Raw genomic sequence first — 22,812 nt, forward strand, 5'->3', positions numbered from 1 at the left:
TGGAGGAGGTGTCAGTGTTCACACCCCACACCCCAGAAATGGGGCCTGGGCTGGTGTTTTCGCCAGCTAAGGCAGCTATAACAAAATGCCACAGACTGGGCGGCTTAAGCAACAGACATGTATCTCAGTTCTGGAGGCTGGGAAGAGGCTGGCCCAGTGCAACAGGGCGATTACTCAGCTCTGTCTTCTCCAGTCCCAATTCTGGACCTCCTCCATGCATTCTGATCAAAAAGAAGGACTAATCTGCTCTAAAGTGGGAGTCACCAGGAATAACCCAGCCCTGTTGTCAGGATTCATTGTAGAGCTTTAAATGTGTTATAAGACAGTTTACAACGTTGAAGCAAAATCCAGGGATGTACATGGGTTAAGTTAAAAGCACAATTTTATATTTTCTCGTCAAACAAGTTGACTTGAGGCAACAACTGAAGTATAATTTAATTCAACAGGAAACATCCCACTTGGAGGGAAAACAGAAAACCAAAACAAAAAAACAAAAAAAAAAACCCCTTAAATTAAAGCCAAACATTCTTTCCAAGGCACAGCACTGACATTTCCAGATTGACAAGCACAATGAGTTTGTTTCCATGAAACAAAATCATGAGTCCAGAGTTTGCCTTTGAAACAGCTTTCCACATCATCTCCATTTCTCAAGGCTCAGGGAACGATGCTCGTGGCCTTCCTCAGGGCCAGGTAGCCAGTGACGACATCAGATGGCAGCCTCCGGATATAGGAAAACTCTTCAATGGTGCTGAACCGCAGCTTGCTCTGGGGGTCAGTGTAGTTGGCCTGGGTGGGAAACAGGCACAGGGAAAGGCAGAAAATTGTTGTTAGTGCTGAACATTTTAAGTTCAAGCTTAAAGTTTTTTTCTATTGTACTTAAAGTAAAATATCTTCATTTTGCCTTCCTCTGTCACCATGAACGCTAAACTGCTCACTCTGGCAAAGACTGGTTAATCTTCCCAGACTTGAGAAATAATTCAGGGTATGGACGAAGGGAAGAGGAGTGACCACATCAGACACTACGATTCTTCTGGTTGGTGTCACAAAGGCTAGAAGAAACAGGTCCAAAGTGGAATTCATGAGGATCATCCCTCCCTGGTCCCTGCCTTCAAACCCCCCCTGCTTTGGGGCTCCTGGGTAGGTCAGTCGGTTAAGTGTCTGACTCTTGATTTTGGCTCATGTCATGATCTCACGGTTCGTGAGACTGAGTCCTGCATCAGCCTCTGTACTGATGGTGTGGAGCCTGCTTGGGATTCTCTTTCTCTCTTTCTCTCTCTCTCTCCCCCCGCCCCCTGCTTCAAACAGATGTTCTAGCTCCATCCCCCAAGGCAGGGAACAGGGGCTTGCCGTGCACACTCGCCCCTCCCTGTCACACCACACCTGCCCCATGTGCACTCCACTCCTGCTCCTCCACACCGTCCCCGTGCCACTCCTGTGGCTCCCTGGGCTACACCGCAGAGCTGGAGGGGCCGCCCACACCCACCCTCCCACTGGAAGGGACCACCGCCCTACAACTGCAACCAGAGCCATCTTCACAACTTGTGCTTCTGATCATGTCATTCATTCCTCAGCAGATCTCTCAGTAGCTGCTCTCTTTCCTCAGGACAAAGGGCCACATCCTCAAGCACTGCTCCTCAGAGCCGGCAAGCCCTCCTGGGCCCTCCTCCTTCCCAAGCCTCTTCCGCAGCCACACGTCCCCACTCTGGTTCCAACTGCTCTGGCTCTCAGGCCCTCCCTGCATTCATGCCCCATTCGCCCTTTCCTGAGGAGGGGCCCCCAACTGGGCCACTTTACTCCCTAATTGCCTGCTTGTCCTTCAGGACTCGGCCCCCAGTCATCTCATCAGGGAAGCTTTATCTGCTCCCCCACTCTCCCCACATCTGTCTCTCACTCTTACACTTATTATCTGCATAACTCTTTGACTAAGGTCTAGGCTGAGAGGCTCCATGAGGCAGGAACCCTGTGCTTTGCTTATCACCGCATCTCTGCCCCTAGTGCAATACGGAGTGCACGGTGGGCCTTCAGGTGGTGTTTGCACAGCGAGTGATGACTGAATGAATGAATGAACAAATGGACTATCAGGATGATCACAGAAAACAGAACTCACTTCCCACTGACATATCAAAATTATCTTTTAGTGTGTTTTCCCCACATGCAAAGTGGAGAAAATAAATTCACTGACTGTATTACCTCAAGTCATGTGGCTTCTACAGATTTTGAAACAAAACATGAGGATGAGTCATTTGGAACTCCTTGAAAAAATTATAAAAGATGCCATTAAAGTCTAGACAGATAACGTCCAGTTACTCGAGTGTGGACTGTCTGCTCAGCGCAGATCAGCTCTGTGTGGCCCCCAGACATGCAGCAGTGCTGTTATTTCAGGGGAGAGGGAAGGCTGAAGAAGCAGGAAGCTGAAGGGAGTCAGTGGTAGGTTTCTCACTCTCTATAAAAAGTCCTCAATTCAGCCACAGGGGATCTCCCGAAGCTATTTAACATCCAATGTGTCAGGAAAATGAGATTATTCCTAAAGATTCATTAAAACTCTCCATAAAATAAAACTTCAATCCTTTGGCTTAATCTAGATCTTGCTTTCTGTACCACATTTCCTGTAATGACAGTAATATCAAGGAAGGCTTAAGTAGAGAGAGCAACAAGTCCCCTTTGAGGGCTCCTGGCCACGCAGCGGCCGGACGAACTGGCTGGCAGGGGAGGCTCTACCGCAGTTCCAAGCAGGGGTGCAGGCCTGTGCGTCTGGCTTTGATCATCTGGCCTCCATATATGAACCAGCTCTGGCCTGGCTCCACTTCTGTGGCTGCCTCACTCCTACCACCACACTGTGCTGAGCCGGCCCGCCCAAGTTCAGACCTCGGTGCCAAGAAGGCTGAGGAATAAATAACGCAGAATACAGAGATACTCTGGCACCGACAGAAAGGTTACCAACAAAAGCTCGCACAGACCGGACCTGACCTAGTATTCTGAGCAGAAGGGAGGAGGCCAAGTGACACCCCAGAGGTGAACAAGGGAAAAGCTGCACTCCTCCAGTCTGCCCTCCTCGGATTCCACGCCTTGAGCCTGAATACAACAATGACCGCCTTCCCGTGGGGCGCCAGTAAAGACCTGTAAGGCTCCCCTGGCTGCAAGGTGACCGGCAGTGTTCACTGCTCACCCAGAACCACTGTACTTCCCATCGCTTTGTAATGAGGGCTAAACACAGGTGTGACCCTGCACACCTCCCTGCCTGCCCACGCCCAGCGGACAGGTGTGCCAGTGTTAACATGAGCTGGGCTTCATTTTTAATTATGGAACTTTAATTAAAAAAAAATTTTTTTTTCAATGTTTATTTTTGAGAGACAGAGAGAGGCAGAGTGTGAGTAGGGAAGGGGCAGAGAGAGAGAGAGAGAGAGAGAGAGAGAGAGAGACAGAATTCAAAGCAGGCTCCAGGCTTTGAGCTGTCAGCACAGAGCCTGACATGGGGCTTGAACCCATGAACCGTGAGATCATGACCTGGGCCGAAGTCGGACGCCCAACCGACTGAGCCACCCAGGTGCCCCTATGTAACTTTAATTTACATAAGCAGCAAATGGACATATTCAGAGGAAAGGGAAGAGAAGGGAAAAGGAAAAGAAAGGGAAGGAAGAAAACATTATGAATAAGACTAAAGTCCTCTTTTCCAACCCTCTACCATCCAAAAACCCTTGCCTTTCCCCAAGGAAACCACTGTAAGTGGGCACGCTTCCAGACCTTGTTTGTATATACCCTTACACACATATACAAACACACCAGAGAAGTTACCCAGTATATTTTTGTGAGTGGGTGTTAGTTTCTGCATAAGTGGTACAATGCTGCTTCTACTACTTTGCACCCTCAGTAAACGATACAACTTGGAAGTTTATCCATGTTCTTGCATACACGTCGGCCTCACAGGACAGTATGAAAACACCCCCAACCCCACACCCCAGTTGACTGACCTTGATTTTGTTTCCAATATTTTGCTCACCATCACATTTTCTCATAATCACTTCTGCATGAAGCTCCTTGTACACACTGCTTCCCTAGAAGGCAGACTGCTGGGTCCCAGGCTTTAGCTTTTCTGCCGCAATAGGTATTGCCAAATGTCTTCCAAATAACCCAGACCAAAGTATTCCCACCTCAAAAGGGCCATGTGTGAGGATATCCACTTCTCTATGTTGACATTTATAACCAAACATTTTCATTTCTTTTTTTTCTTTTTTTAATTTACATCCAAGTTATTTAGCATATAGTGCAACAATGATTTCAGGAGTAGATTCCTCAATGCCCCTCACCCATTTAGCCCACCCCCCCCCCCACACAACCCCTTCAGTAACCCTGTTTGTTCTCCATATTTAAGAGTCTCTTATGTCTTGTCCCTCTCCCTGTTTTTATTTTTGCTTCCCTTCCCTTATGTTCATCTGTTTTGTCTCTCAAAGTCCTCATGAATGAAGTCATATGATTTTTGTCTTTCTCTGACTAATTTCGTTTAGCATAATACCCTCTAGTTCCATCCACGTAGTTGCAAATGGCAAGATTTCATTCTTTTTGATTGCCGAGTAATACTCCATTGTAGATATATATACCACATCTTCTTTATCCATTCATCCATCGATGGATATTTGGGCTCTTTCCATACTTTGGCTATTGTTGATAGCACTGCTATAAACATTGGGGTGCATGTGTCCCTTCGAAACAGCACACCTGTATCCCTTGGATAAATGCCTAGTAGTGCAATTGCTGGGTCGTAGGGTAGTTCTATTTTTTATTTTTTGAGGAACCTCCATACTGTTTTCCAGAGTGGCTGCACCAGTTTGCATTCCCACCAGCAGGGCAAAGGAGATCCCCTTCCTCCGCATCCTCGCCAACATCTGTTGTTGCCTGAGTCGTTAATGTTAGCCATTCCGACAGGTGTGAGGTGGTATCTCATTGTGGTTTTGATTTGTATTTCCCTGATGATGAGCATTTTTTCATGTGTCGGTTGGCCATCTGGATGTCTTCTTTGGAGAAGTGTCTATTCATGTCTTTTGCCCATTTCTTCAAAGGATTATTTGCTTTTTGGGTGTTGAGTTTGATAAGTTCTTTATAGATTTTGGATACTAACCCTTCACCTGATATGTTGTTTGCAAATATCTTCTCCCACTCCATCAGCTGCCTTTTAGTTTTGCTGATTGTTTCCTTCGCTGTGCAGAAGCTTTTTATTTTGATGAGGTCCCAATAGTTCATTTTTGCTTTTGTTTCCCTTGCCTCTGGAGAAAACATTTTCATTTCTTCCCTAATGATGATTTTTTTTTTAAGTTTATTTATTTGAGAGAGACAGAGACAGTGCGAGTAGGGAGGAGCAGAGAGTCAGAGGGGGGGAGAGAGAATCCCAAGCAGACCCTTGCTGTCAGCACAGAGCCCAACGTGGGGCTTGAACTCACAAAACCATGAGATCATGACCTCAGCTAAAACTAAGACTAGGACATTTACCTGCCTGAGCTACCCAGGCACCCCTCTTTTCTACTGAGGAGGCTTTTCCCTTATTATCAGTGAGACTGAATATCTACTTACTGGTCATCTGCATTTCTTCCTTGTAACTGTATTCATATCCTTTTAGCCAGCCCTTCTATGGGATTGTCTTTGAATGATTTGGTAGAGTTCTTTGTATATTCAAATTTTCTTAATTCTTACATACAGTGCGGCAAGAAGTTTTAGGTTAGGTATGACATGACAAGTCCTTGTCCATTACACAAAGGGACCTGGAACAGTGCTTCTCAAAACGATTCTCATGCCTCCTGATGTGTGCAAACCAGTGCAGTAGCCCATGAGCTGCCTAGTGGTGAGGATAAAGCTACCTGCCCATAAACCCTAGCTTCTCCAAGGAGAAATGTCCATTTGGAACCGTAAGAGAATAACTGCTGCCCGACTAGCTCTCCTGCTCTGAACAACTATTAAAAAAAAGGGTCAAATACATAAGGTGACTATTTTCAGGCAGGAGACAAATCAGCGTAGGACTACAACATTGCTCACAAGTTGAACTCCCCTCCAAGGTTAGAAGGGGATATGTACTCTGAATGGAGGGCAAAAGAATCCACCACACACACACACATACACACACACACACACACACACACACACACACACGCATGTGCATGCACACACACGCTGTGTTACAGCACTTCTACTCTCCCTGTTGTTTTTTTGTGATCACTGTTTAAGGGTCTATGTTAGAAAGTTTGTAGTGCACCGAGGAGTGTGTGCTTTCCGGAGGAAAAGCTATAATACACAACTGATTCAGAAAGTATAACTAATATTATTTTCAAAAATATAAAAAAAACCTCAAATCTTCCCCAATGTAAAATGTAGCCCATTAGTTCAGTCAGTTTGTTACAGATGTTTGGAGTCCTACATTTTTATAAAAATGTAAAGCATTTAAATGATGTCTATGAGTTTTGAAAAGTGAAGTGTGCCTCATTATTTCTACAGTTATGAGAAAAGGCCCATCTTCCAAACATAAGAGTGGTGAAAAGGACGGGGAAGCGGGGCTGAAGGAGATGAGGTTCTCTGAGGTTCCCAAATTCAGCAAGTTGCCCAAGTCTTACTTGTCCAACAACGTTGCTGGTGTTGGAACTGTGTTCCCCAGAAGCACTTTAGGGGTCACAGAACTGGGGAGGACAGAGGACCAGATCCACACGGGACCACACTGGATCAGTGAGCTCCCAGGGATTCTGTCAGAGATTTCACTTGGAAAAGCGATGCATAAAATGTTTCCAATGCTTACAAATAAGTTTGAAAATCATTGCCTTTACCATAGTGTGTCTTTAGTCTTTGGAGAAGTTTAAATTTGTTTTTTAGAGTACGATCATTTCTAAGATGCGAGAAATTTTTTAAACCTCAGCAGTTAAAAAAGAAATTATTGTTTCATTCATGTTATCTCATATATTAATGAGAAAAGGAAGGGGAAGTGAAACTCGAGTCTCCCACCTTCTGGAGCAATCTTCCCTCCAGCCTGCCCACACGGATGCCCCAGGCTGCAGCCACTCTAAGATAAGCCTGCGAGTGCTTCAGCACAAACCCATTACCTATTCAAAGTATGCAGGCTCCAGGCAGGGTCAGGGCTGGTCAATATCAACACTGTCTAAATAGTATTGTGAAATCTCCTCTTCAACTCAGTGCTAGGAGACAGAGATGTAATTATACTCACAAGAAGACCTGAAACATCAGAATACTTCTTAGCTGGTTTGAAGGATGGAGGAGCATCAATACTGAAGTCTATGGGAGGAAAAAAAGAAAAAAGGAAAGAAGATAACTAGGCTGGCTTTAAAATATTCAGATCCCTTTCCTTTTCTCTCCTAAAATGCTGTTGGATAATATTTCTGAAATTAATATTCTGCGATCAAGTGCTCCCAAAACTCTCCAGGGGGATAATGCATTACGTCACAGACCAACTGCAGGCTCTGGATGCAGCCCTGCCCTGTCCCCAGGGAGCCTGTGCTCCAGCAGAACCACCGGAAGAGCTCATCTGCCCACAAGCCACTCTCACTGTCAGAGGCTACATGGGCTGAGGGCGATGCCAAACAACCCCCTAATTGGGTCTGCGCACCCGGACACCGGAATGTCCACACCCGGACTGCTGACTAATTCACTTGTCACCCATCTGAGTCACCCCCGTGAAAGATGTGCCATGGGACAGGACGCAGACAGAGATTTGACCTCTACTTTCCGATGAAGTTGAACAGAACTTACAACAGTGCTTTACACAGATTGGAAAATACTGCAGCATAAAGCATTTACTCTGAAAAACAACAGCCCAGAAAGCAAAACAGTTAGCCTCTAAGCTAGTTGTTAGAAACCCTCCTAAATCTTGGGCAGCCTTGGAAAATACATTTTAAGGGGAGACTCTTGAGTAAGAAGTTTGCCTGACAGAAACGCCAGTACGACCATATCAGGACCTATTCCTCCAGACGGAAATGTTAACGGTGACACCAAAAACCACACACGCATGATGACACAAACAGGTTCAACACAGATACAGTTATGAGGAAATACGTACAGTATCTCCCTATAGTGAGGCAACTATAGAATTCTTAGGCTAAAAGTCGTTTCCTACATTAATGAGGACACAGCCAAATCATGTAGGTTTGCTAGAAGTTGCTAGTCTGAACATTATAAACATGAAAGGCTCCAGACAGCTCACAGTTAGGGTCGTTCAGTTGCCATGGCAATGCCCTTTCCGAAGCGAGGATCTGTTTCAGGTTCTTCCAGGTTCTGTTCTTCTTGCCAGCTACCGCGCCACCGTGGCCAGAGTGCTTGAGTTAAAGACGTGGATCAGAAGAAAGAAAACTCAGTGGAGGCTACCATTTCAGAATCTGAATCATGCTCATTCATAACTGTAACACTGCCCTCATTCTGTCAGCTCTCTTGTGCCCCAAGGGCTGTTTTTTTAATTTTTAAGTATGACACTGTACACTTTAATCTTACTTATAAAAACACAACTTTTGGATTATCAAAACCCATGAGTTAGTTGGTGATAGAATAGAAATAAAAGGTGGTTTGTTTGTTTTAACATGCTTATAGAAAATCACATCCTTTGTTAGGACTAACTTTATAGAATTCACTCATGAATTTCCCATTACTTTAAAAGAAATGCATTACAAAATTAGATTTAAACTCATGACTACATCTCTAAACTCCCTTCTGAGGGCAGGTCACTGCCTCATAAATTACTGGAGATCCTGGAAAACCCAAGTAAGCCTCCCATCATGGCACGGCAAACCTTCTGGAAATTTCTTTTTTGTTGTCATTCTATAAAAATGACAAAGTAAAGTGGAAAAGAATAACAAAGTCTGTTGCGGGCACTGGTAATATTGTATTTTCAAAACTAATTAATGAAAAACTTCTAATGATGTAATATGAGTCTCTATAATAATATAATTATTATATCCTTTAAGAATGAAAAGAAGAGTAGCCTATTTCTACTTTAGAGCAACATAAGTTAGATTTACTTATGCTAAGGAGGAGCACTCCTCCTTCAGTTAATTATTTTAAGCCTCACCTAAAACTTCTGTAAAACCAATGAAAAGGGATGGTGAAGAATCATGGAAATGACCCACCCTCAAAATAGTAGCTTTAACCAGTTCCACAAAAGACACCCAAATCCTTGGGAACCAGCACACTGGGAGATCAGTGGGAAGGGCCCTCCTTCTGCCCCCACCCGTCTCCTAGCAGCCTCCTTACCACAAAGTTTGGATCCTTAAATGGCAATGGCTTGGCAGCTTTTTCCATAGGTCCTGTACTATAATCAGAGGGCACCATTTTATTCTCACTCATGGCTTCCATGCTGATACCCTTAAAATATAATAAGGATAGTCTGAGGTCAGGTTCTTCTAGGTGAGTTCCCTAACTCGGCTCCCAGCAAGACACAAGATGATACCACAGGACATGTGAAGAAAGACACTGTCCCAGAGCCCTAGCAGGTGGCCTGCACCAGAGAAGGCCATGCCAGACTGGGAGCAGCCCCTGTTGTGCAGAAGCCACAGCAGAGACAGCCAGGACCCCAGTTCCCGGTTCCCTCAATGTGCCAAGCATTAGAGATGGGTGTCCTACCTGAGCCAGCTCATTTAACTCGGACAACTGCTCTTATCCCCAGTTTCCAGAAGAGAAAATAGAGGCTCAGGGGTATGGCTTCAAGGCCACACAGTGATTGCCTCTGGATTCAAACCTGCTGATCTTTCTTGTCAAACTATGTCTCAAAACATTGAGACAAAAAACGCTCCAGCCCTTGTAAGGGTGTCATCAGCCAGAAAACCCAGGCTACAGCTCTTATGCTTAAGGGGAGCAGCAGGATAGAGGCATTCGGAGGAAGGAACAGAGAGAGGGAGAGGAGGCTGAATGTCCACAGGTCAGCTGGCTAGAGCCAGAGCATCCTGACAAGCAGGCTAAATACTTTAAAACAAAAAACATTTTTATTTTTATTTTTTAACGTTTATTTATTTTTGAGAGGGAGCAAGACAGCTGTCAGCTATGTGCTGACAGCAGACAGCAGCGATGCAGGACTCGAACCCACAAACTGTGAGATCATGACCTGAGCCAAAACCCAGAGTCTGACGCCTAACGAACTGGGTTACCCAGGCATCCCAAACAAAAAACCTTTTAAGTCAACCATCACCTAGAAAAAAAACAAGCCAAACTAAGAACCACTTCTGATTTTTAATGTGATTTCCAGACTACCATATTGGTTTTTTTTTTTTTAATGATACATAATTTACATACAATGAAATGCACAGATCTTAAGTGTAGGTTTCAGGAGTTTTGCCAAATATTTACACTTGTTTCATCTATGTCCCTATCGAGATACAGAATATTTGTATCATCCCAGAAAGTTCCCTCAGGCCTCTTCCTAGTCAATACCTTCCACCCTCAGGTGGTATCTCCCAGAGATGGGATCTGACAGCGGGTACTCTTGTGTTGGCTTCCTTAGTTCAGCACAGAGCATTTGAGACCTGCAGTCTTGCTGCAGAGGTCAGTAATTTGTTTCCCTGTATTTGTGGCCACTCAGCAGAGGAACGCCACCACAGTTTGTTTATCTACTCTCTGCTGATGAACATTTGGGGCAGTTTTAGTCTTTGGCTATTATAAATAACGCTGCTGTGAACATTGTGTACCAACCTTTGTGCGGACCTGTGTTTTCACTTCTCTTGGGTAAATACCTAGGAGCAGAATGGTTGGGTAATAGGGAAACTGCCAACTCATTTTCCTAAATGGCTGCCCTCTTTTACACTCCCAGCAGCAGTGTAGGAGAGTGCTGGTTGTGTGTGTGTGTAAATTCCATCACCACTGCCCCCACCCCCGCAGGGACATCCATGTGGGGGCCACGGGGCCGCTCGCTCTGCTGCAGTGGTTCTCTGAACAGTCTCCTCTCAAAGACCATCCCAGACTCTCTGCCAAGGTCTCTGCATGTGGGCCTGTGCCCCTCCTCTGTCCATACCACCTCTTCTGTCAGGCATGCCCCTCAACTCATTCCCCCTTCACGATCTTTCCTAACTCTTCTCTATTCCAGAGCCCAGCTCGGTGTCAACTCTGTGGGAGCTAAGAGGCCTCCAACTTCTCAACCTTTTCCCACCATCTGTAGCCACGAATGTTCTATCTCTTGTCTCTCCCTCCCTGTCCCATGAGTCCTTCCCTCGGCCCTCAGCCTGTATCTGCACCGTCCTCAGCTCTCGGCCTGAGGACAGGCCCTGTGGTGCACACCTTGCCCACTCCCTTCTCTCCAGCACAGTCAGTGACACACTCTTAAATGCAAGCCCGGTGTGAGTCCGCAATTTACAGCAGGCCAGTGGGCCCCACTGACCTTCAGATTAGAAACACACCCTGGCCTCCTCTCCTGCCTCAGGGTTCACTCCCCCATCTTCCTGTATTTTTGTATTTTCTGGTACAAAATCCATTGAGTCATTTTCTATATGGCACAAACAGTTTCCAATTTTCCCGTGCTCATTTGTGCTTTACTAAGATTATTTTCATTGGGATTACTCCAGGTCAGTTTTAATTTTGTAACAAAGATTAGATTTAGCATTTTGTACATAACTTTTATTGCCCTTCTACTTTTTCCTTCATGGTCATGACATTTCTGCCAGGTACGTGTATCCTAGGAGAGCCAATGTGATGAGGAAAATTTGATTTTCCCATCACATTTAATCAATAATCAATGTTACCTTGTATAGGTTTAGCCAGTTGTCAATGTCATTTTGTGTTGACTATTTGTAAGACTAATATCTATTATAAATTAGATAAATGATGGATAGTTCGTGTTTATGTCTTAGTCGATGAAAAAACAGCAGCTTTATGATATAGGGAACAACAGACCAGAAGAAGGAGAGACCAAGAGACAGGTGAGCAGATGAGAGACGAGACTCACAGAGTGAGAAGGCAGAGCAGGGACACACCCTGCCTGCTTCACTGTATGGCTCAGTCTTCCGTCCCCTGCATCTAACCCAGTGCCTGGCACAGAGTAGGTTCCAAATAACAGCTAACTGATTACCTAGTTGGCTAGAGTTAAGAAACAAGACAGCACAGAGTAACTCAGTGCCAGCATCCATATCTTAAGATGCACATGCTCAGGAGTTTATTGTAAGGAATCCTCTCTGGGGGGAATGCAGTGGCCGAACACAAGGAAACACAGGAAGGATGACTCAGAAATGACAGGGCCAGGTTACCTATGGGGCATGGGGAACCGGGTAGAAAGGACAAGGAGATGGGAAGGGCAGACAGGAGTAAAACTTCTCTGAGTACAGCTTTGTGTAGAGTTTTGACCTTCTGAACCATGTTAAAGTTTCACATACTAAAAACAAAAAGTAATAATAATAGTAATAAAACCAACAAGGATGGGCAGCAGGTAGGGAAAATGGACTACAAACGAAAACAAATCAACCTAACTGTATTTTTTTTTTAAATTTTTTTTTTTTCCAACGTTTATTTATTTTGGGGACAGAGAGAGACAGAGCATGAACGGGGCAGGGGCAGAGAGAGAGGGAGACACAGAATCGGAAACAGGCTCCAGGCTCTGAGCCATCAGCCCAGAGCCCGACGCGGGGCTCGAACTCACAGACCGCGAGATCGTGACCTGGCTGAAGTCGGACGCTTAACCGACTGCGCCACCCAGGCGCCCCCCTAACTGTATTTTGAATGACAAACATAACCACACTGAAGGGGAGGAAGGGAGAGAGAATTCCAGTGACCTCTGAACACAGTATTTTAGCAATATAACCTAAGGCTAAAGGCAAAAATGACCATAAACAATTGGTAGGTTTTTTTCTCACAAGGGTGCAGGTTAAGAATTCTGAAACTCCTATATACATAGTCTAAGAAGGAGGAGATGAGGAATGACGGAAGGCTACAATGAAGCCTGTGCTACGGGGCTGAAATCAGAGGTTAGCAATGTGGACTCATGGTTTTAACACAGCATAGATCGAGAAAGAGATACAGAGAGTAAGGGGGAAGAACACACACATACACAAACACACCAATAGTTGCTAACTCTCTCCACTGAGAGGGCCGGAAAACAACAGGCACACCTGTGTTCAGATCCTGGTTTTTGAAAGTTATTCTCCTAGAACTACTGATCCTTAAAAAAATAGCTGGTTCTAGGGCTGGGGCAGAAAAGTACAAGATGAGCCTGTGGTTCGAGAAAAGTAAGAAAAGAGTTGTATCAGTTTGCTAGGGCTGCCATAACAAAATGCCACAGATTGGGTGGGTTAAACAACAGAAATTTATTTCCTCACAGTCTGGAAACTACAAGTCCAGGGCAAGATGTCTGCAGGGTTCTCCTGAGGCTGCGCTCCTTGGCTTGTAGATGCCTGTCTTCTTGCTGTGTCCTCACATGGCCTTTCCTCTGTACACTCCCCTCCTTGGTGTCTCTTCCTCCCATAGGGACAATGGTCGTAAGGGATTAGGGCTCCACCTTTATGACTTCATTTAACCTTAGTCACCTCTGTGATGTCCCTATCTCCAAATACAGTTACATTCTGAGGTGTACTAGGGTTAGAACTCCCTATAAATCTTGAAGGGAGGGGCACCTGAGTGGGTCAGTCAGTTAAGCATCTGACTTTTGATTTCAAAGAAGGTCATGATCCCACAGTTTTGTGAGTTCAAACCCCACATTGGGCTCTGCACTGACCGTACAGAGCCTACTTGAGACTATCCTCCTCTCTCTACCCCTCTCCTGCTTGTGCTGTCTCTGTTGCTCTCTCTTGAAAAAAAAAAAAATCTTAAAGGGACATAAATTCAGTCCATAACAGCACTCAAAAACTGATGGGGGTATATTAAAGGACACAGAAGCCAATTTGAAGAGGTCCCCACTAGCTAAGGACACTTTGAGCAAAAAAAAAAAACAAATAACACTGATCTAGAATATATAAAGAATTGTTATCACTCAACAACAAAAAGACAATTCCATTTTAAAATGGGTCAAGGATTTCAATAAACATTTCTTTGAAGAAGACCTACAAATGGTCAACATCATTGGTGATTAGGGAAATGTAAATCAAAACCACAATGAGATACCGCTTCACACTCACATGGCAACATACAGGATGGCCACAATCAAAGACATAACGTGCTGGCGAGGATGTGGAGACACCGTAGCCCTCATATGCTGCTTATGAGAATGTAAAAGGGTATGGCCACTTTGAAACATAGTTTGGTATTTCCTCAAAATGGTGAAGAGGATTATCCTATGACCCAGTAATTCAACTATTAAGTGTATACCCAAGAGAATTAAAAAAAAAAAAATAAGTCTGTGCAAAAACGTGCATGTTCATAGAAGCATTTTTCATAATAGCCAAGAAGTGCAAACAACCTACCTGTCCATCAATGGAGTGTTATTCAACCATAGAAGGGAGTGAAGTACTGATATATCCTACACCACGGATAAGCCTTGAAAATATTATGGTGACTGAAAGAAACACACACAAAAGGCTGCATATTGTATGATTCCATTTACGTGAAGGGACTAAGATCAGAGATGGTCAGGGGCTGGGAGGTTGGGGGAATGGGGAGAGACATCTAAGAGGAAGAGGGTTTCTTTTCAGGGTCATGGAAATATTCTAAAATTAGATGGTGGCACAACTCAGTGAATATCCTATAAACCACTGATGAGTACACTTAAGAGGGTGACTTTTATGGTATGTGGATTATAACTCAATAAAGCAGTTAACAAATAAACATGGATGAATGAGTAAAGCTAGTCTCAAAAAAAAAAAAAAAAAAGCTAGTCTCGAAGTATCTCCCCACGGGATACCTTAATACAAACAGTGGAGAAACCCTGCAGACACCATCTGACTAAGTGCTCCAAGCTAACACTGTCAGTAACAGAACATGTGGCCATCGTGTGCCAGGATGTGATGCACTGAGAAGGGGACAGTGTCACTTCTGTACTCCTGCCAAAAATGTATTACGCATATCTAATCACGAGGAAATATCAGACAAGCCCAAACTGAGGAATATGCTATAAAATAAGTGACCAGTACGCATCAACAGTGTCAGGTCGTGAAAGATAAAGACCGAAGAACTGCTCTACATAAAAGGAGGCTAACAACATATGACAACTAAACACAATGTGTGATCCTAGACTGGACCCTGGACCAGATCAAAGACAAGCGTATGTTCTATGTATCGGTGTCAGTGTTGCTTCATTGTGAATGCCCTAAATTGGATGGCTGTACTATTGTTATGTGTCGGAGAATGCCTTTGGTTTTAGGACATCCACACTGAAATATTTAGAGCAGTAAAACAAAACAAAACAAAACAAAACAGGGGTACCTGGGTGGCTCAGTCGGTTACACATCTGACTCTTGATTTCAGCTCAGGTCATATCTCAGAACTCGTGAGTTCGAGCCCTGCATGGGGCTCTGCACTGACAGCTCAGAGTCTGCTTGGAATTTTCTCTTTCCCTCTCTCTCCGCACTTCCCCCACTTGCACTGCTCAAGTGCACACACTCTCTCTCTCAAAATAAATGAATAAATATTAAAAATAATAATAATAAATAAAATTTTTAAAAACTACAGTGGCCAAGAGAGATCTCTCCCCTGGGGTACAGCCAGCTGCTAACCTGACGGCGAATGAGCCAGGGGCTCCACGGACCTCGAGAGGAAGCTATAGCTGGCATGCAGGTCAGGAAGAGTGACAGTCACCTGCTCTTTCAAAAGGCAAAGGAGGAAGCCTAGCCCACTGGCTGGAAGACACATGAGATGAACAGGTCTAAGAAAACCCACTGCTGTCAGAAGAAGCAAAGGGGTACTTTTCTCAAGAAGCTTAGAACCAGGGTGGCTACGGGACTACTCCATGAGGAGCAGGCTGATGGGCATGGACTTTCAGGAGGCTGGACCTACAGGAAGGCCTAAAGTACGTGAGAGACAGGAAAACAGCCCCAAGAACCATGCAGGGAGCATCACATCAAAACAGAAAAGCATACTGTTGGGGTTTTTCATTAAGAAAATGACTACTTATGTAATGTCTCCACCTGGGAGAGAATAAACAAACGGAGCTGCTAAGGCAGCAAGGAGAGATCCCAGAGGGACATGGAAAAGCAGGCCCCAAGCCCCCCCCCCACCCCCCCCAATGATTACAGAACCATCCACAGAACACGCTCAGCTGGCAGCCACCAGCCTCAGGTTAATAGCCTTAAGGCTTTCCTCCCCTGCAGGAACTGCAGAAAGATGGCATCTCTCCCTTTCTCTGCATGCCTCTTTCCTGATTCCTAGTGGAATCAGGTGCTGTGTGCACAGTGAAATCCTGGGAAGGAATACGGGGCGCTCTTTGATGCAGGCTGTTCCCAGGCCCCAGGGAGAAACGGGAACGCTGGCGGGCAGAGAGGCCTCGCTGAGATTGGGGAGGCCACCGAGAAAAGCAGGTACCTCAGCAAGTGTGTGCAGGTGGGAAGGTCTGGGAGCTCTGCCAGGGGAGCGGAGGCACCGTCAGACAGGTGCATCTGCTTGGGTGGGGGGGTGGGGGGGGGGGGGGGAAGGGTGGGCGAGAAGTCTGCATCGCCGCCGTTCCAGGCGGCACCACAGAGAAGGGGCAACAAGGGAACGGAGGTGCTGTGCTCAGGCCCTGATTTTCAAAGCGGACCCCACCTGCTCATTTGGTCCCTCCATCCTCTGTCCTTCCCTTGTCAGCAGGGCCAGTGAGGAGCCAGGCTGAGGAAGGCGCAGAGAAAGGAAGCCATCCCAGCGAGACCCGAGCCACATGGCTCCAGAGCTGCCTCCTGCCTGGCAAACTCATGGCTCTCCTCCCTCTCACACCAGGCTCCAAGAGAACACCCCCACTCCGGGCCCACAACTGGGTGTTCTGCCCTTCTCTCCTCCCTCACCCCAGCCTCCCCGGGACTGCGCTCTCATTCTTCCCTCCCCAGGGCTTCAGCCATGCCCAGAGCCTGGTGCCTATTAGTGATGCGATCAGAGGGAGCGGCCTGCAGTCAAAGGGAGGATCAAGTCTGTGAGGCTGGAACACAATCAAATAACATTTTGAGTGATGTGCAGTTTCCACATTACTAAACCATGTTAACACCAAGAGACTTCATGAGATGAGCCATCCCATCCCTGAGACATGAACACCCTACGAAGAAGAAAGAAGTAATACTTAGCACTCAGGGCTGCCCCTCTGTGCAGCTCGAGAAGAGCTGACCTAAGGCCCAGGGAGGAGATACCTGGCCGTACCAAGGCAACACAGGCCTGCAGTCCATAAGGCCTCTGCTCGCCCAATAACAGCTACATCTCTCTGGAGGGCAGCCTGCATAACTGACCCAGACTTCAGGATAACGTGGTCACAAAGAAGAGAGACAAATGTCTTATCACTGAAAACCCAAATCCTCAGTTACATCCATCTAACGGTATTCTAGAATCAAATCGCTGAGCCTAAACCAAAACTATAGCGTTGTGGTAGGGTTACTGAAAATAGCTCAAGTGTGAGAAGCAAGCTAACTATTCAATCAAGTCGATTAAATAAGAGCACTCAATCCCTTGAGAAGTCTGTCAACACAGAGAGATTCATGAAATAACGCTAAGTGAAAGCAGGGTCCACAATGTCATACATCAAGGACAATGATGAAAAACTGTATCTCCACGTAGAAAACACAAGCTGTCGGGGAAGAAGTGGGTGACTTTTTATGTCCACTTTAAAAATAGAAAAAAGGAACTTCTAAATCTAACATTATCATGATTTTCTTTTAAAGTCGGGGTAGAATGATTACTTTTTGGACGAACAAATCAGTCTAGCATTCTCTGGTGCCTCCAACTGCAGAAGAGTCTATGATCAACTACACTCTGCATAATAATAACCTTCTCAAGGAGCAAGCAACTGCTGCTGCTTAACATATTTAGTTAGATGTTGTGTTCACTGCTTAACCATCACATATCAGTCTATTGTGTAACACTCAGGCGACAGGACAATTAGGTTTCTCTGTAGATTCTACCAACTTCAATATGCATCTGGAAAGTCTACAATGCCGTATACTGATCTAATCAACCCCCCCAAAAGCATTTCTCTGTATCATGGATTTGGTTCTATCAAATATTTAATTCTATCTTCCAAGGTAGAAGAGTGATAAGAGTGATATCAAGAGAGGCAGTCAAGAAAAGAGAATGTGGACTCTGGACAATCCACCTGGGTTCCAATCCTGACTACTGTGTGTAGTTTGTGTGATCTCGGGAAAGTTACTCCTCTCTCTCTCTCTCTATGATCCTGTCTTTTTATCTGGAGAATAACAATTCACAGAGGTTTATTTTAAGAATTAAATGAGGTAGGGGACCTGGCTGGCTCAGGCAGTGGAGCATGCGACTCTTGACCTTGGGGTAGGAAGTTCAAGCCCCAAGTTAGGTGTAGAGATAATTTAAAAAATAAAATCTTAAAAAAAATAATAATAATTAGGGGCGCTGGGTGGCTCATTTGGTTAAGCGTCCGACTCCTGATTTCGGCTTAGGTCATGATCTCGAGGTTTGTGGGTTGGAGCACTGCATGGAGCTCTACACTAACAGTGTAGAGCCTGCTTGGAATTCTCTCTCCCTCTCTCTCCCTCTCTCCCTCTCTCTCTCTCTCTCTCCCTCTCTCTCTCTCCCTCTCTCTCTCCCTCTCTCTCTCTCCCTCTCTCTCTCTCCCCCTCCCCAACTCGTGCTTGCTCTCTCTCAAAATAAATAAACTTAAATAATAATAATAATAATTAAATAAGATAGTACTTAGAAAGTGCTCAGCACACATTGCCTGGGATACAGTAAATCTCAATAGATACTAATTATTATTATTTATAATGATTTTTTTCACTTTAGCAAGTGTATCTGTTCGCCAACCTAAGTTAACACTAATTATTTCAATGTATCATAACCAGAGTGAAAGGGAAATAGCACTTTCCAGATTATGTCATTATTGATCAACACCCGTATTTTACACGGAAAATACAAATCCAGTTGTACAATTTAGCAAGCACGAACAGTAATTTCTGCTGAATTAAAGATTCACTTTGATGAAATAATGAAATTATTTTAGTACTATTAAACTATTTAATACTATTTCCTAGGACTGACATAAAGGAATTTCTATAAATGCTTTGCTCAGAATATCAAAAATATCCTTGGGACACTTGGGTAGGTTAAGTGTCCAACTTTGGCTCAGATCATGATCTCACAGTTCACAAGTTCAAGCCCCACAGCAGGTTCTGTGCTGACAGCTCAGAGCCTAGAGCCTGCTTTGGATTCTCTCTCCCTCTCTCTCTGCCCCTCCCCCCCACACACTCTGTCTCTGTTTCTGTCTCTTTCAAAAAATAAAAATAAACAAAAACATTAAAACATATTCTGTTCAACTCCTGAAGACTTCCAAACATAAAGCCCTTTAAATTTCATCTACGTACACAATTTTACTTGAGAAACAGCATGCACATTCTAGAAAGTAAAACCCACCTTAAGAATCCACAATATCAAGTTATTTTAACCAATTTCAAAAAGCATTCTAATGTCGTATATAAATGTCCCTTGTAAATTTTTAAATCCCATGAAAGTTTTACAGACACTGCTTTTTTGTAAGAAACAAAATAGCTGAAACTATTGAATTTAGGAAATTTAGATACTGAAAGATCTGTAAAGTCCCTTTCAACTCAAGAAATACAATTGTTTATATAAAGAGCACTCATTTCCCACTGATAAAACCTTAAGCAATCTGATATGTGTGCACAGCTCCAGCCCTTGAAGGCGCTCCCCATTCAGACCCACCACCCCTCAGAATCCACCTCAAATCCCTCTGCCTCCCCACCTTTCCTTCTGTGACTACTGTCCCTGCATGAGTCCTCATCTTCCTGTCTCTCACCACCTTAGGGCACCAATACCACAGAATACCTATAACCAACTTTGGTACATGGTTAGAAATTACTGTATTTTCCTAATTGTTTCATAAATGTGACAGGTAGAATTGTTAAGAAGGCCCTTCAGATTCCTGGCTTCTAGTGTTCATACCCCTTCTACCAGTTATTCAAGCAAACGCTAATATAGGTATCACTGTGAAGGGGTTTTGCAGATATAATTTAGGTCTCAAGTCAGCCAACCTCACACAAAGGAGACTATCCAGGTGGGCCTGCCCCAATCATATATATCCTTAAATCTGGGTTCAGAGCTCAGTGTCAAGAGAAGTCAGAAACATCTGTATGTGACAGGGATTGGATGCAAGAGATTCTCCACAGCTGGCTTTGAAGATGGACGAGGCTGTGTGGCAAGGAATGAGACCAGCCCAGTCAACCCTTTGATTTCAGCTTTGTGATACCCTGAGCAGAGAACCAAACGTCAGTCACACTGTACCAGGACTTCTGACCTACAACGAGATACCTGTACACAGCCACCAGAATGGCTAAAATTAAAGATAGATGATGCCAAGTATTGTTGAGAGCATAGAACAACTGGAACTCTCATTCTTTACTGGCAAGAATACACAATAGTGCAACTACTTTGGGAAATGCCGTTTAACAGTTTCTGAGGTAAAAGTGTATCTAAATAGTGGATCCAGCAATTAATTCCACTATTACCCATTTACCTAAGAGAAATGAAAACCTGTGTCTGCACAGACTTCTATAGGAATGTTTAGAGCAGCTTATCCATAAAAGCCAATCAAATGTAAACTCAAATGTCCATCAGTTGTGGTATGTTTACACAATGTACCAGATACTTGATACAGATAATATGAATGAATGAATGACTCTCAAAAACAGTTTCACAGAGAAACTTAAACACAAAATAGTATGTTCTATTTATTCCATTTATATTCTGTTCAAAAAGCAAAGTCAATCTATGGTAAGAGATATCAGAACACTGACCATGACCTCATTGAATCCTTTGAACAACTCCATTGGGAAAGACCAAACCCACTTTGGGACGAAGAAACAGAATCAATGTGTGGTTACCTGTGACAGGGAGGGTACTGACTGGAGAGGGTCACTGGGGAATTTTCAGGGGCTCTTGGAAATTCTCTTGATCTGGCCACATAGATATATACATATATAAAAAGTCATTGATCTGTACTCTCAAGGTTTGTGCATTTTACTGCATGTCAGTCCTATCTCAATAAAGTATTTAAAAAGGGTAGGGGGGAGGACTACCCATTACAGCTACAAAATGCAACGGACACTTAACATCTCTAGAAGGTCGCTCTTGGTTCTTGGTGAATGATGCCACGCTATGTGCTGTAGAGGACAAAGAAAAACACTCTATCTTTTCCCTCTTATTGCTTTAAATAAAAAAGCAGAAGCTAAGAAAAATACTAATCTAACCAAAATACTAATCTAACCAAAACACTCCTCTGCAGAAAATCCTTTGCTGGAATTGTGGAACCTAGATTGCCCAGATACCGTGAAACCTGTGCCAGGCACTGTGCTCAGGGCTTTCCGACCATGACCTCATTGAATCCTTTCAACAACTCCACTGGGAAAGACCAAACCCACTTTGGGACGAAGAAACAGAGTCAACAAAGTACTTTTCTGAGGATGAAGGAAGTCATTCTTGGTATTCCTACATGTAGGACATTAGGGCGCTTTGCACCTCACAGACACTCGGTAAACGTCCAAAGAAAGGACGAAGGTGAGACACGTTGACTGAAAGAGCAAAGTCCTGAATCTCCATCTAAATGCGACCTCGACGATGGGATGATCAGGCTACTAAATCGGTATTAACAACCCCACCCTCCTGCTCTCAAGGACAACGCAATGCAGTTGGTGCTTGAACCAAATCCCACTTGTCCACACTAGGGAAAAAAATGTTTCATTTGCACCGCAAATGAGATCCGCATCCACCGGAGGCAAGACAGCAAGGTCCCGCACCTTCGCCGAGCCATCAGCGCCTGGCCGCCTGCGCCCTCGCTCGGCCCCGCCCTGCGCACGCGCCTTCGCTCCGCCCCGCACGGCCCCGCGCACGCGCAAGCTAGGCGAGCCACAGCATACCTGCGTAAAGCTGGCGCCAGCCACTTTTTTCTTCTTACTGGCGGTGTAACCCCCAGCGCTGCTGCCGTTGTGGGAAGGACTAGCTGGCCTCTTCTTGCTGTTCCGGGCTATCCCCGGAGTGGAAGTGGTGGCCACAATTGGAATTTGAGCCGCCATCCCTACCGAGTCTTCCTCCACCCCCACCCCCCACCTTCTCTGTGTGGGTTTTGGAACTTCCGGCTCGCTCTTACTTCCGCCTTCATGTGTGAAAATCTGGCCTGGATTCCCAGCGCCTTCGCGGACCTCTTTCGGCCAAATCTAAAAGGCGGAGGTCGGAGCAGTCCCTTCCGTGGGGGCTGGATGGTGTCAGCCAGGCGGTGTGCTGCTACTCCGGCGCTCTGAACCGGGGCACGTGCTTGGAAATCCGCAGTGACTGAGGAACAGAAGATCTCCATCTTTTTTCAAACACTGGGTTGTTCTATTAATAACCGTGTTGCCTTTTCTCACGTCAGAAGAATAATTAATAATCGATAATAATAATAACATTAATATTTGAGAGTAGAGGTAGGGTTGTTCGGAGTGGACTGAACAGACTGAACAGTGGTGCTGGCATTCCCCTTGGTCTCTGCCTTCTCATGTGGAAGAAATTTGTGTATATTCACTGGTGTCCAAATGGACTGGAAGGGTAGAGTGGTTTTTAACCTTTTAGGACCCCCAGATCCCTTTGAGAATGTAAGTCCCTTCCCTACCCCCACCAAATGTATACAGGTGTAGACAGAATTTTACGAGTGGATTTCAGGGAATTCACGGATCTGCTAAAACCTAATTATGAATTTCAATCCCCTCTCCCCCGTTATTTGCCATATACTATATGGATTGT

General features: G+C 44.9%; 1 protein-coding gene across 1 annotated transcript; it reads right to left on the minus strand.

Moving 5' to 3' along the window:
• Window positions 1–364: 364 nt before the first annotated feature.
• INO80C (INO80 complex subunit C) lies at window positions 365–22,176 on the minus strand. The gene is made up of 5 exons (XM_047828648.1): window positions 21,954–22,176; window positions 9,229–9,339; window positions 8,189–8,300; window positions 7,196–7,263; window positions 365–786 (listed from the first exon to the last, which is right to left on the minus strand). Exons 1-5 carry the CDS (start codon window positions 22,107–22,109, stop codon window positions 655–657), a joined length of 579 nt encoding a protein of 192 aa, XP_047684604.1. The 5' UTR covers window positions 22,110–22,176; the 3' UTR covers window positions 365–654.
• Window positions 22,177–22,812: the final 636 nt, after the last annotated feature.

This window comes from Prionailurus viverrinus, chromosome D3, assembly GCF_022837055.1.
Source record: "Prionailurus viverrinus isolate Anna chromosome D3, UM_Priviv_1.0, whole genome shotgun sequence".
Taxonomy (NCBI): Eukaryota; Metazoa; Chordata; class Mammalia; order Carnivora; family Felidae; genus Prionailurus; species Prionailurus viverrinus.